At 43.9% G+C, this 15,000-nt stretch overlaps 1 protein-coding gene and 1 long non-coding RNA gene across 6 annotated transcripts in view; one reads left to right on the forward strand and one right to left on the reverse strand.

Moving 5' to 3' along the window:
* pard3aa (par-3 family cell polarity regulator alpha, a) overlaps positions 1-15,000 on the forward strand; it is a 657,729-nt gene that overhangs the window by 170,269 nt on the left and 472,460 nt on the right. For all 5 annotated transcript variants that reach the window (XR_010036106.1, XM_063206446.1, XM_063206444.1 and 2 more), the window contains exon 5: positions 12,570-12,707. Coding sequence is in view for 4 of the 5 variants with exons in the window: in XM_063206446.1 (XP_063062516.1) it covers positions 12,570-12,707 (138 nt within the window). In the remaining variant the exon portion in view is untranslated. The remainder of the gene's footprint in view (positions 1-12,569; positions 12,708-15,000) is intronic.
* LOC134455417 (uncharacterized) lies at positions 4,942-6,379 on the reverse strand. The gene is made up of 3 exons (XR_010036107.1): positions 6,266-6,379; positions 5,555-5,600; positions 4,942-5,019 (listed from the first exon to the last, which is right to left on the reverse strand). It is a non-coding gene; the product is annotated as an uncharacterized LOC134455417 (long non-coding RNA).

The following is a 15,000-nucleotide window of genomic DNA, read 5'->3' on the forward strand; positions in this document are numbered from 1 at the left end:
TACTACTACTACTACTACTACTACTACTACTACTACTACTACTGCTGCTGCTGCTGCTACTACTACTACTACTACTGCTACTACTACTACTACTACTACTACTACCACTACTACTACTACTACTACTACTACTACTACTGCTGCTGCTGCTGCTGCTACTACTACTACTACTACTACTACTACTACTACTGCTACTGCTACTGCTACTGCTACTGCTACTACTACTGCTGCTACTACTGCTGCTACTACTAGGCCTACTGTTACTACTACTGCTACTGCTACTACTGCTACTGCTACTACTACTAGGCCTACTGTTACTACTACTGCTGCTGCTACAACTACTACTGCTGCTACTACTACTACTGTTACTACTACTACTACCATTACTACTACTGCTGCTACTATTACTGCTACCACTACCACTACTACTACTACTACTACTACTACTACCACCTCTACTACTACTACTACTACTACTTCTACTACTACTACCCATCAGCCTGTAGAGAAAGGTGAGAAGAATACTAGGACTACTACCGTACCACTACTACTTGACAGTCTGCTACTGAAATGACAGTCACAGCCACAGCACTGTGCAGCTCTCTTCATTTCTGAAATCTGTGCTGTGCCAAAGTCAAGTTGAGAGCCTAATTCAGAAAAGTAGCCGGGACTCACTCTCATTGTAATAGACTGTAGACCCACTCTCCTCTCCAGCACTCTAGCCTGGCTGTCAAGGCTGTTTCCAGAGCAGAGCAGAGCAGAGCAATCTGAAATAGACCCGAGCTGTAATGGACTTCACCTTAGCAGCAGAGTTGAGTTGAGTTGCGTGCCCGCTTGCCTTGGTGACTGTGGCTGTTGATACGTTCCAATACTCGTACTGTCCGCCCTTTCCGCACTGTGTTTGAGTACGCAGGGTGTTCCATTTCTAATCGTGATGGTAAAGTGTACTGTAAACTGCCCGGATAACGCCCTCAAACTGTGTGGAGTTACTGTACACTTTTCGCACTCATCGGCCGCCATGTTTGTTACGTAGTTGAGTGTCAGATCTGTCAAACGGCTGAATATCTGTGATAACAGCATAGTTTTGATTCCAAAGACAATCGGCATGTGTGTTAGAGGCAGGGGTAACTTTAAAAAGTGTCAGCATAACGAACAGTGCCTTCCGTGATGAATTGCATATTGGCGGTTGGTAAACTCGGATGACACGCGACCAACCGTCATTTCCGTTAAGTGTATCAGACAGAACGGGAATCGGAATGTACTTGCCTCGTGAATCGCGGAGGGTGGAAAGGGTACTTCACTGCACTCAAACAAGGTACACAGTACAGAGGGCGAATAATGGAACACACCATGTGACTGTGACTGTTAAGATGCTGGATGTCGCCTGTGCTTTAGAGCAGCGGTTCTCAACGTGTGGTCCGGGCACCACTGGTGGTCTGCAGCAGAGATCAGGTGGTCTGCTGGGGGATTTCAACTTTTCCAATACAAGGTAACTGTAGGCTATATTTGTAACATTATTACAAAGATAACATAGCTGAAATCATATATTCACCGCAATAACACAGGCTTTTAATGTGAATAAAAAGTAAGTGATCTGCATCGGAATTAGTAGTTTCAAATTAGGAAATTAGTGGTCCCACCCTGACTGGTTTTTCTGGTCCTTGCACTGAAAAAGTTTGAGAAACACTGCTTGAAAACAATGCAATCTAAACTAATAGAGAACGGACGCCGCGGTTGTGCAATGAGACACCAGGCTGTGATGGAGAGCAGTGTGCGGGGGAGGCGTTTACAGTCACAGTTTGAATTGGAGCTGTTTCGCAGCCCTCCCCAGTAGGGCTGCACAATATATCAAAAATGTATCGATATCGCGATATAGCTGCTTACGATACACGTATCGCAAAAGTTGCGCACGTATCGCAAACAGTGTTTAATTTTTAATAACAGCAAATTTGGTGAAAAGGTTAAAATGTATTAAAAACTTTGGCATTTTAAGTTGATGCTGTATAATAGCTGTGTTTTTTCCTCATCAAACATAATGTTGGAAATATCACATTACTCTCAGTTGTTTTATACATGATAAAATGTAGAATGGCAAGTAGAGAGGGGAAAATATATGTATATTAAACATCGTGAGTACCGTATTAGCCCGAATATAAGACGATCCTGATTATAAGATGACCCCCCATTTTCAGGCTCATGTTTTGGGGAAAAAAGTTTTTTGAAGACTTAATTTTGTTTCACATTGTAAACTTTTCTCAAAATGCAGTTTTTAATTTGTTGGAAAATCTGAGGCTTTTTACAAAGAACAAATTTCACAATATAATCTTCATGGAATTTCCATGATATAAGATCACAGATGGCTACTCATATCCTTTTCCTTTCTTTACTCACTTCACCTGTCAAGCGCCAATAGGCACCTACAGGCTACAGCCGCCTGGGCCCGCCTGTTTAGCCCCTTAATGCGTGCCGTACCTCCAGTGGCACGCTGTAATAGTCATTGAAATGTAACTACCATAGCACTACAATACAATGACACAACACAGGCCCTTTGGTAATGCACCACGACTTGGTCATTACCATACTGGTAACAACAAATGTATAAAGCCGCGTCTTAAGGGGTTAACGTGCAACGCAACATAGCCTATACACTCAGAGCATTAGTCTGCGCCAGCCAGGCAACCAGTAGAGATAGGCAATCTATTGTGCAATGCACAGATTTTGCAAAATGCTTAGTTGACAGCAATATCTAACCAGCAGCCGTCTCGCCAAATCGCCGTTCATTTTATGCATCCAAAGTTTTCCGTTGGACTGTAGAAATCGAACGTGACCAAAGGCAGATTGACGCATTGCACTTGAAACCGATGCGCTGCCTATCAGAACCACGTTGACATTAGAAGTCCGATTGATATTCATTTCGTAGCAAGGGTAAAACTCCTAGTGATTTTATATGAACAAGACAATCTCTTGCCCTAACCATTATTCTGTGTTGCTGCATCGTTGCGAGGCATATCGTCAAATGCACCGCTTGTCAAAGGCACCGCTTGTCAAAGGTGCCGCTGTCTCGCACACACACAGATGACCATTGATTGGCTGATGACAGCATCCAAAACTTAGCCTACAGGTTGTTCGTCAAATCACCCTTCATTTCTTTATTTCTAGTGGTGTTGTCGGCTGACCAGAGAGAACGACCAAAGCTTTCCTGATGAGACTGTAAAACCAAACACAAATAAAAGCAGAGTAACGAGCCGCGATTGACTTGTGTTTTTCCCCTTGCACTGTCGTCCGCATCGCGTTGACATTGACAGTTGATAGAGTGCAACAGTCATAACGAAACAAGCATCTGCAAATTTGATATAGACAAAACAATCTCTTAACCCATACATTATTGAGTTTTGTGGCATTGTTGTGAAGCATAGACTAATGGTCGCATTCAGGTTAAGTTAATTTATTTAATTTTTTTTACATTTTTCTCTAGCGCGTGGAAATAAGACGACCCCCCTTTTTAGAGCACTATTTTTAGAACAAAAACCACGTCTTATATTCGGGCCAATACGGTAATATCGATATCGCAGTTTACAGTCATGATGTCGTGTATCGCATATTTTTCTAATATCGTGCAGCCCTACTCCCCAGCCACCAGGCAGCACAACAGTAGACCCAGTGTAGTGTACGTAGTGTAGTGTAGTCAGACTGATGCACTTTGCAGTGGTGGTCGTGAAGGCATGCATGCTTACCTGGCCCAAACATCGCTCTGTTGGGGTTTCCACTTGATTCATGGCCTCCAGAACTGTAAAATCTCCACCTATTTCCCCCTTCTGCTGCTGCCAAAAAATGTTAACTCATGAGTACTCTTAGACTGAAGGCCGGACCCCAAAAATGTCAATTCAATAGTTACCATCAAAGATGCAAGCCCATTTTTTGAGTATAGCATTATAAAAACCCGGAAAGTAGTATTTGATTTGTTTCCACCTTTGTTTCGCGCACATTTAGCGAAAATATCGTTTTAAAGCGTCTCATTTTTGAACAGGCATTTACTCAGGACAACTACAGCGAAATTGCGCGTCTCCGTGACAACAAGGCATAAACGTCCTCGGGTTCCACAGTCTGAAGCATTTACGCGCTGTCTGGAGCATTCGTGTTGGGGACTTTTTTCCTCTCTGTCTGGCTGTACTCTTGTACTCATATACTTAAAGAATCTCCGTGGGAAGTGTCAATAAAGAAACCTTGATTTTCACTGAAACATAACCCATGAAAAGAACTGCTGATCAATAACTGTGGCGAATATCAATATATAACGGTAATGAAATCTTGAAGGGTAGTTGAGTAATATTAGCTTAGAACTAGCTAGCGAGTCCCATTCTCATGTCACTCACTTCATTCATCACGTTGTAATTTAAACGTAGGCCTAATGACAGGGGGGAAATGACTATTACATACAAGTTGAACAGTCTTGCAACATGCAATCTGCGACTATAGTTGTGAGCCTTCTCTCAAAACAAGTAGGCTATGTGATCACTCAAAGCAAGGTAATGAAAAAGGAGGTGCACCGCACGCATGGCTTGTAAGAGTAGGCCTAGCCGAAAAGTTACAGAAGTATGTCTGGAGCAAATGCGTTTAAGAGCTAGTCCATTTTCAATGTCTCCAAGCCTCCAGTCCCTTGATCGCTTGACTCAGGAAATAGGTCTTAGATGTTACAGTTTTTGTCTTGTGAATGTAATCTTTGGTACCTTTTAAAATACTACCCTTTACATTATGCTTCCTGATTCTATACCTAAGTGTAGGCCTAATTTCAGTCTCACTTACTGATGTGTTAGGTTTATTATGCTTGGGACATTATTTGTACAAATCACTTGGTTACATTTTGTTTATCTTCACCTCATAAGAGCCACACAGGGCAAGGCTATGGATTGCTAGAACCAGGCTTATGATAATGACTCACGTGTGTAATATAGTGTAGATGGCAGTCGTGACAGTGGCTCAAATCCTTATCCAGGAGTGGCCCTTGCCTGCTGAGGTGTACTGTTCAGAGAGGTACAAAAAAGGCACATGGAGGGTAATGAGAACAATATCCATTTTGTATGCAAACAACTTTAATAAGTAGCTGAACTTGTATAATAGTGACAGGTTTTGGGGTTAAAAAATGTCAGCATGGTATGAATATCCAGTAAATAGATACTGAATGAGGTATATTTCATTGAATGGCACTCGACCTGTATGCTACAGCCATGGATATGGACAATAGTCTTGTATTTTATTAAATATAACAATAATAGCTTTACAGAGGAATTGGATCTCAGGTCTAGAATCAGGAAGCATATTGTAAAGGTAGTATTTGAAAAATTACCAAAGACCACATTCACAAGACAATTTACAGTACTTCCAAGGCTCTGAGTTCCCAAGGAGAAATGTGCTTATCCGCAACAGAGTGGTAAGCTTACATCTGCACAATCTGGGTAGGCCTACTTGACTGGTAATAGTCACATTAACAGACTAAAACTGCACAATGTATTGATAGATGTAAATTTGCTTTCTTACTGGGAGTGTGTGTACTTACATGTGGTAGGCTAGCCTACTGGCAGATTCTTGTTGGGACATTGCTTCTGCAATGACAGAAAACAACACAAGGGAGAACATTACTCCTAAAAGGAACGACGACATGAAATTGGCCTCCATAGTTTAGAGACAAATATGAAATGGCCTGATCTAAAGGTCCATTAGCACAATGACAAACATCTAACTTAAGTTCAGCATATGGGTGCATTCAACTTTCGCATGTCAACAGCCCAAGTATGAATATGCACAATATTAAGACGACAGATAAAACATTAAACTATAACCTCGCGGGTTGCTCGCGCAAAATTTCGCGGTACGAAAATGACCTCCGCGAATTATATTAAGCAATGTCTCAACATAAATTCTGCCAACAGAGTCACCCTACAATATAAACAATAAGTGAGGAGGAATGATGCATTTTGCAGGTGCACGCCACAAACCTAGAACTATTTTGCAGGTGCACGCCACAAACCTAGAACTATTCTAGTTTATGTGCTCAGACTATCTGCTGAAATGAAATAACAGGTAGAGCTTGCCAGCTGTCGGCAGAGTTTACCCCCATATCACCCTGGGCAGCTGGCACATGACCATCGACGTTATGACCAACAACAATGGCGGCAGAAGAGTTGTAGCATTAATGATTTACAACAATACAACAATTGAAATACATATATCAAATGTGTAGTCATTATGAAACATTATGAAGTCTTACCTGAAAGTTTCTCCGTGAAGACTTCACACGTTCACACAAGACGAGAACGTTCACTTCCTGGTGTGACGTTAACTCGCCGGAAAATGCCATTGGTGGATGTGTAGCAACCGGCCTTTGGATTGGACCGCACCTCAGGATACGTTAGTAATAATTTTCGCTACATTAATCACAATTTCCTCAAAAACACGCAACATTTCGAGTGGGAAACAACCGGCTATGTGAAACTAAGGATGTTATACAATTTCTGTTAAAAAATGGGCTTGCCTCCTGCAGGGTAATTATAATTTCGATAACTAAGCAAGATAGACCGTCTTGGCCTTCAGTCTATCTGGGGCAGGGCTCGAAATTAACGGTGTCCCGACGTCCCGGGGACCATAAAAAATGTTGTGGGGACACAAAGTTATCATTTCTGGGACAATGCCGGGACCGTCCAAAAATATAAATGAAAAGATTCAAAAAGTAGGCTATTATATTTGCAAAGCCATCACACTGGGACATTAGCCTAACTCAACACCAACCATCAGCGAAAATAGCAACAGAAAACTTTCCTATAAACGTCCGCATTGTGTTCTAGAATGTTGATTAAGATTTCGCAGCTGCGACTGCAAGCGCGTGTTTCTTCGGACTGCTGCTGAGAGGTTGTCCCGTTGGTTATGCCATTTCACCCTGAACTAGAAATGCTCTCAGAGAAAACGGGCTCTGGATTGTTGATTTTTCAAGCCAACAAGGATATATTCCAGTAGACATGGTTAAGCTGTGAGAGGAATGGAGTTCGGTTTTGCTAATATTTCAGGTAAGCAAAGCAACAGCCCCAAACAATGCGCAGTTGTCTGTGCCCACCTGTCGCGTGCTATCTGCCCAAAACACCAGAAACGCGAGCTGGCTCTAAAGTAGATTAACCCTCATTCATACATATCAGAAACTGCCTGTAAATTACTTTTCATTAACAAAGGGAAACGGCAAGCAAGCTAACAGAGGTAGTTGTTAGCCAAGAACGTCAAGTAGTTTCATTCAAATGTGGCTGGAAATGAAGGCGCTATATTCTGAACATTGTCATACAAACGCAGTTATTTAATTAATGTTGAAGTAGGCTATCCGTGTTATTGTTTCTGTGCTGGTAAAAGCAGAAATGCCTATTAGCCAAGGTCTAATTGAAAAGGGAAAAAGTCCACCTTGACTTCATTGATTACAAGCACGAAGAACGCGCTTCAATTTTACAGCATTGCCAGCGCATTTCTCTCCAATCCCTCTCTTTCTCCCCCTCCCCTCCCTCTCCATGCTAGCCTATCCCCCTCTCTTTCTCGAAAGTGAGGTAGGCCTAAGTGTGCGGTCGTAGTTTTTTCTCTTGTGCATTTATTTTTAGGTTAACTTATCAAATTGTCTTGATGTCAATGTCAAGTGAATTTAAAGCGGAAAGGAAACGTCTTGCAATGCGTTGTCATACTCCTAATGCGGCCCCAAAACCTACCGCATCTTCTTCCACCTAGCCTGATTATCATCGACTTTCACATCTCTTCGAGACTGGCTGAAGCTGTTACATCACTAGGAGGGCACGGCCTGGCTATCTTCCACCGGCATGCCCATCACAACCAGTGGCCAAAGTCAGACTAGGTTAAACTATTGCCACTTTTTAACTAAAGCTAAACAGACACTGAATTGTTATTGATATGTAGTAGACTAAATGAAAGCTGTTTTTTTTCTGTAGGCTAAATAGGCTACAACAGAGTAACAGGCTGGCTGCAATAGAGTCTACAATAGCCTACATGATGGGTAGGCTATATTGGTGCATAAAGCAATCAGTTTGACAAATATAATGTCATTGAATGCAGATTTCCTCATATCACCATGCTCATCAGTGACGTGCAGTGAGGGGTATGGTAGGGTAGGCAGTAAATATAGAAAATACATATTTTTTGTGTATTTTTTAGCGCGGGGTCTGGGGGTCCTCCACCAGAAAAAAATGTATTTCTTAGATGCAATTTCCTGCATTTTAACCAAATCTGGAGAGTCACTATCAGCTAGAAACTTTTATAAAAGACTAAAAACTTTGAACAAATAGTCCCATTTCATGCCTTATGCCACAACCTTGGATCGGCAACTAGGCCTATTTACCTATTCACTATATGCTGATAAGGTCTTTAATGTGCAACAAATTAGTAGGCCTATGTTTCTCTAAATACTGTAAATATAAAGTAGGCTATAAGATAAAATGCCATCAGTGCTTAGCCACCACAGCTCTAATAACTAAATAAGTAAATAGGCTAAACTATTAGACATATGGACATTGTCAGTAGACCTTACATCTGAAACAATAAGTGAAAATGCATAATTTCAATTTGTTGAAAAGGCCAGCTAGACTTTTTTTTGTCAAATTGCCAAATTGGTAGCTCAAGGACCCATAGCCTACTCTGTACACTCTGCCTACATTTTACAATAATTTAGAAAGCTACAACATCACAGCATTTTGGGGGGAAAGCTTTAACTTTTGGCTTTAGCAGTTGACTTTGCTCCTCTTCTGTTTATTCTGTTGCAAATGCCAGGGTGTTTCACATGGAGGATGCAGGGTGGCAGTGTAGCCTACTTTGTTTAGAAGATAAAATGTCTAGTTCACCAAAGTGAATCACACCATAGCATGTGAGGGGAAACGATTTACATTTAGCAATAAACCAACCTAGGTAACAGCTCCGGCTTCATTGACGCATTTTGTGCTGCTAATCAAACACTCAGACAAGAAGGAAAGTTGGCAAGGGGGCGGGTTGCTTGCGAACTCAACAAACATGAGCGGTGCATTCAGACAATACTGGTAGGCCTCCATCGAGTAAACCAACGAAAACACTTCTGAGACTCATTCTTGTGCGTGATTGTATTCTCAAACACTTCAGCAACGGTTGTGCACGGTGTTTCAAATCAAGTCAATTTCTGAGTGAGGTGAGCACCCATCCCAGTCACTCGAGCGAGCCCAACGTTGATCTCGTACACCGCGCACTTCAAAAGAACACAGCTGCACGTCAACTTGCTAACAGGCTCCACACACCTCACGCATCGCGTATTAAGTCATCATCATAATAAATTAGGAAAATGAAGTCATGTCGTACGCTCAAAAAACAATCTCGCGTCCATAATAACACACACACAGTCTATTCGTGTCCACAGCACAACCAATCTTCAATGTCAACACCTCCCTGGCCCATCAACAAAAGGCACCACGACAAACTTGAGCATGTTCATGTTAAAATTTGGCTACCCACAGCTTAATAATTAGATGAATCTTACCTTAAAGCAGAATCACGAGTATGTTTTCCATGCAAGTTAGTTCCATTAAAAGCCCGGGGTGGTTGACATGATGAAGATATTTTGTCCCAGTGTGTTCAAACTACTTGAAGCTGCTACCCATCTGATGTTGAATATTTCCACAATGCAGCGATTGCAAACGGCTAAGCTTTTTCCTGTCATCTGAACCATCTTTCTTGCTCCTTCTCTGATTTTTTTTTTTTTTTTTGTAATAAAGGCAAAACGCCAAAGACTGCCATGTTTTCTGTACGGCTAGAGTTTGAACAAGCCGTACCTTGCTAGCTGTTGTTGCTATCATACTTATAGCAGGAAGGCTTCCTGAATTGTAACAATTTTTCATGTTGGCAGCTGTGATTGGCTCACATACTCCCGCCACAGTCTAAAGGCTCTGCTTTTAGTCCCATTGACAAGCTATGTGACAACTTAATACGCATGCGCAAACTTCTACATTGACAGCACTGAAGGCAGGGTAGGCAGAGGAAAATCGAGCCTTACCGGGCTGCCTGGCTGGCATTCGAAAGCTCTGCTTTGACAGGCTACCAGCAGCCTGTCTCTGCTACCAGCCGGGACTGCGCGTTGCCACGGCAACCTGCCCAAGCCTGAGCGCTTTGCTTCGTGCGATTACTTAGGTTTTTGATCGTTGTCCTGCGTATACTGTACTTTAAACAGCTCATAATTTATGCTGAATCAATGTTATTGTTGTGTATGTGAACTCTGAAGAATATTTTTTTTAAAACACGTGTTAGTTTTTATTTTTAAGACATTTATCCCAGGGTAGGCACTGCCTACCCTGCCTACCCTGACCGCACGTCTCTGATGCTCATATATTCTTGAAAAACGAAATGTGCACGGTTACTCAAGGCATTTTTCTATATAAGGCACAGATGTTCATGATTTAACACACCCTAATTTTTTCTTAAAGACCTGAATTCACAGTTGCACTGCAAAAAAAAAAAAAAAAACATAATCACACATGAAATTGAACGTGGACATAATTTACCACTTATTTAGGCGCGAAAAAAATGGGGACACTTCTGGTTACATTCGGGACAATACAAAGTGGAATCCGGGACCATTGCGGGACACAAAGGAAAAAAGTTAATTTCGAGCCCTGCTCTGGGACCAAATACTATACAAGATGTTAAATTGACTCTCTAAGGGTTGAATTAGCACTGCAGTTTTATACTGTGGTGTTGGGGATGTGTGTGTTTGTGTGTGTGCGTGTGCGTGTGTGCGTGTGCGTGTGTGTGTGTGTGTGCGTGCGTGCGTGCGTGCGTGTGTTTGTGCGTGTGTGTGTGCTTGCATGTGTATGTGTGTGTGTGAGTGCCCTTCAATGGCTCCTGCAGGAGGAGGCAGTTACATAGAGAGTCATCTGACATACAGCTTAGCTGACTGGCCTGGTCTACTGTAGTGTAGTGTAGTGGTGCCACGTTTAGGCTTGCACTGTTAAACCTTGAGGAGATGCTCCTTTCCTCATTCTAACATACACGTTCATGGACATGACTGCACGCACGCACGCTCGCTCGCTCACTCGCTCGCTCACTCGCTCGCTCACTCACTCACTCACTCACTCACTCACTCACTCACTCACTCACTCACTCACTCACTCACTCACTCACTCACTCACTCACTCACTCACTCACTCACTCTCTTTCTCTCTCTCTCTCACACACACACACAGACGGCCGTCCCTCGCCATCTCATTCCATTCCCTCTTTGTCTTCTTCTTTATGGCCACTGTCTGCTGTCCTTCCTCCTCTTCCTCCTCTCTCTCTCCATCTTCTCTTCATCCTCTCCCTCCTCGTTCCCTCTTTCTCCTCCTCCATCTCATCCCACGCTTCTCTCTATCTCATCCTCTCCTCCTTTCTTCTCCTCTGTGGCCCTCAAGTGTTCTCCGGTGTGCGTGTATCCGGCCCCCTTGGTCACGGTGGATGTCCACTTTAGCAAGCCATATGGATATCACTCTAGTCTAGAGGTGGAGAAAGGCTTCTTTGTATTGCTGCTTACCCCACTGGGGAGACTCTCATGTTGAGATGGGTATCTCTTTAACACGCCTGCCTCTCTCTCTCTCTCTCTCTCTCTCTCTCTCTCTCTCTCTCTCTCTCTCTCTCTCTCTCTCTCTCTCTCTCTCTCTAACACGCCTGTCTGTCTCTGTCTCCACTCCAGAACCCCAGTACCCTGCAAAGAGGGGGGAGGGGGGGAGGGAGAGCAAGAGAGAGAGAGAGAGAGAGAGAGAGAGAGAGAGAGAGAGAGAGAGACACACACACACACACACACACGCACACACACACACACACACACACACACACACACACACACACACACACACACACACACACACACACACACACAGAGGGGCTGACAGAGAGAGTGAGAGACACACGGACACAGAGACTCAGACACAGAGAGACAGGCATGGGCCATAACAGGCTCTTGGCTCCATAGGCCATAACAGTGTCTTGGCTCCATAGGTCCAGACACTGCATTTACGGCATGCCATAAACAACACTAATATACAGGCCATATGCGCTGTGACGATTTGATGCCCTTTACAGTAAAAGCATACTCTCGGCTGGAGATGGGGCTTTGGGGATTGCCTCTGTTTAGGGTTTCTGTGGCATTTAACTGATGCCAGAAGTCATTTGAGAGTTTTGTTTTAGAGCAAATGAAAAGAGGCTTTGAGGCTGAAATGAAATTATGTTTAACATGATTTACCTAAAAGGCTACTGCACAAGTAACCGAAACGGTGCGCATCAGTGTTTGGCCCTTCTCCAGTGTCAATCTGAATAAATACAAGAACTGTTGACTGTTGATTTACTTCCCAATACGTTTCCTTCCATGTTGTCCCTTACATACCTCAAAAATATGAAATGCATTTAAAATACACTGCAATTCGTTGCAACTTGATCTTGAATGTTTTATTCTTGTGTGATTTTTTCTTCCTTAATGAAATAGTTTTTTGTTTTGTTTTATTAGTCACCTTATGTTTTATTCTTGTGTGATTTCTCTGCAGGGAAAAGGGCTGAACTCGTACCGCAGCCTTCCTCGAGACACGTCGGCCTGGGCCACCCAGTTCCAGCGGGAGAACGCCCGCTCCTCCCTCAGTGCCAACCACCCCATGGTGGACCGCTGGCTGGAGCGCCAAGAACAGGTAGGCATCATAATATATCCATTACACAGGTTAGACAGGTACGCACATCACAGACAGGTGAACAGGTAGGCATCATAATATATCCATTACACAGACAGACAGGTACGCTCATCACAGACAGGTGAACAGGTAGGCATCATAATATATCCATTACACAGACAGACAGGTACGCTCATCACAGACAGGTGAACAGGTAGGCATCATAATATATCCTTTACACGTGCAGACAGGTACGCTCATCACAGACAGGTGAACAGGTAGGCATCATAATATATCCATCACACAGGTAGACAGGTACGCACTCCACACATCACAGACAGGTGAACAGGTAGGCATCATAATATATCCTTTACACAGGCAGACAGGTACGCTCATCACAGACAGGTGAACAGGTAGGCATCATAATATATCCATTACACAGGTAGACAGGTACGCACATCACAGACAGGTGAACAGGTAGGCATCATAATATATCCATTACACAGGTTAGACAGGTACGCACATCACAGACAGGTGAACAGGTAGGCATCATAATATATCCATCACACAGGTAGACAGGTACGCTCACAGGTGGACAGGTAAACAGAAAGACGGGCAGGTAGGCAGGTGGACAGGTAAACAGTTCTGCACTGCCTCTCTCAGTGCCAATCACCTGACGGTGAAATATTGTCTGGAGGGAGGCCATGGACAGGTTGGCGCCATTTGCAAATGACCTCGGGCCGGAATATACAATGTGTCGCCGGTGTAGCAGTTGAGTGCCCAGCTGGTTGAGCCATGTCTGGGCCACAATCAACATGCATGAGGGAACATCGCATCATCAAAAGGACTGAACTCTCTTTTAACAGCCACAAGTGCCACTCTTTTTCAGAACATACTACAGAATCGATATGCATGACCAGCACCGCAACATCAAAATGGCAAAAAAACCCTCTTTTAACTGCCACAAGTGGCACTCTTTGCATCTGTGCCTCCATATCAAAATTCACTAATCTCCCCCTCTGCCCCGAAGGCAGAGGCCAATTCAGACTCCATAGGGGGGCCCCCCATCAACGGGGGGCCCACGCACAAAGACACTGCTGTCGCTACAGTTTAAAGGGCCTTTAGTCTCTGCTGATGTCTGGAGTGCCGCCTACAGGTTGGCACCATTTGCAATGCATAGGCCACAAGTCACAAAGGTAGTAGACGGCACAGGTTCACAGGTAGACATGTGGACGAGTAGACCGCTATGCAGTATATCGCTCAGCGCCAACCACTACATGGTTGGACCGCTGTGTGTAACATTTTCAGAACATTCTACAGAATCAACATGCGTGACCAACACTGCAACATCAAAATGGCAAAAAACCCTCTTTTAACTGCCACTCTAAGTGCCACTCTTTGGCATCTGTGCCTCCATATCAAAATTCGCTAATCTCCCCCTCTGCCCCGAAGGCAGAGGCCAATTCAGACTCCATAGGGGGCCTCCCCATCAAAAAGCAGCCATTCTCATTACACAAAACGGCACTGCTGTCGCTGCAGTTTAAAGGGCCTTTAGTCTCTGCTGACGGCCCCAAGCGGTCGCCTGTGTAGCCAGATGGCTAACTAACTATAGCTCTGCCTCGCTCGCTGCATTATAATAGATTAGGAGTGGAGCTACGTCTCTGCCTGAATGCATGTTAGGCCAGATTCACACTAGAGCGTGGCGGAACGGCAGCGAAACGAGACGACTGAGGTCTTTCTGCTTAGTTTCGGCCAGTGTGTTCTACTCGGCCTTTCACAGCTATAGCGTCAGCGTGCACGGCCAGTCCCGCTCAAAAACCCTTCCGCAGACGAAGCTAGTTCATTCACTACGTTGCCATTCATTTGAATGGTACACCACCGGCCTCTGCCGTACAAAAAATCCGCTCGAGTTCTGTTTTCCAAATGCAGCGCGGAGCGGAGCTGTCTCTCGCGCCGCTACCGCCCGACTACCGCCGGTTGATGTGGAAGGACAGATCTGTTTCCATGTACTTTCGCCACTACCGGTAAAAATCGCTACCGACTCCGACCCGCTTCCCCGCTCTGGTGTGAATTAGGCCTTAACCCATTGTGTCCTGGAGCGACATATACGCTGCATTCAGGTTCTTGAGATTTGAGCTGTTTTATTAAACAAAATGTGGGTAAGCTAGAGCTGAAAGAACACATTCTAATGCAAAATGAGGGTCACAGCTTTTAAATGCAACTTATTTGATGCTTGTATGTGCTTCAGAGGCTGCGATATTCAGTATTTAACAGGCAGAGGGCACCCTTTCCCAAAAAGGGCTTAGGACAAAAT

This window comes from Engraulis encrasicolus, chromosome 9 (assembly GCF_034702125.1).
Source record: "Engraulis encrasicolus isolate BLACKSEA-1 chromosome 9, IST_EnEncr_1.0, whole genome shotgun sequence".
NCBI classification, from domain to species: Eukaryota; Metazoa; Chordata; class Actinopteri; order Clupeiformes; family Engraulidae; genus Engraulis; species Engraulis encrasicolus.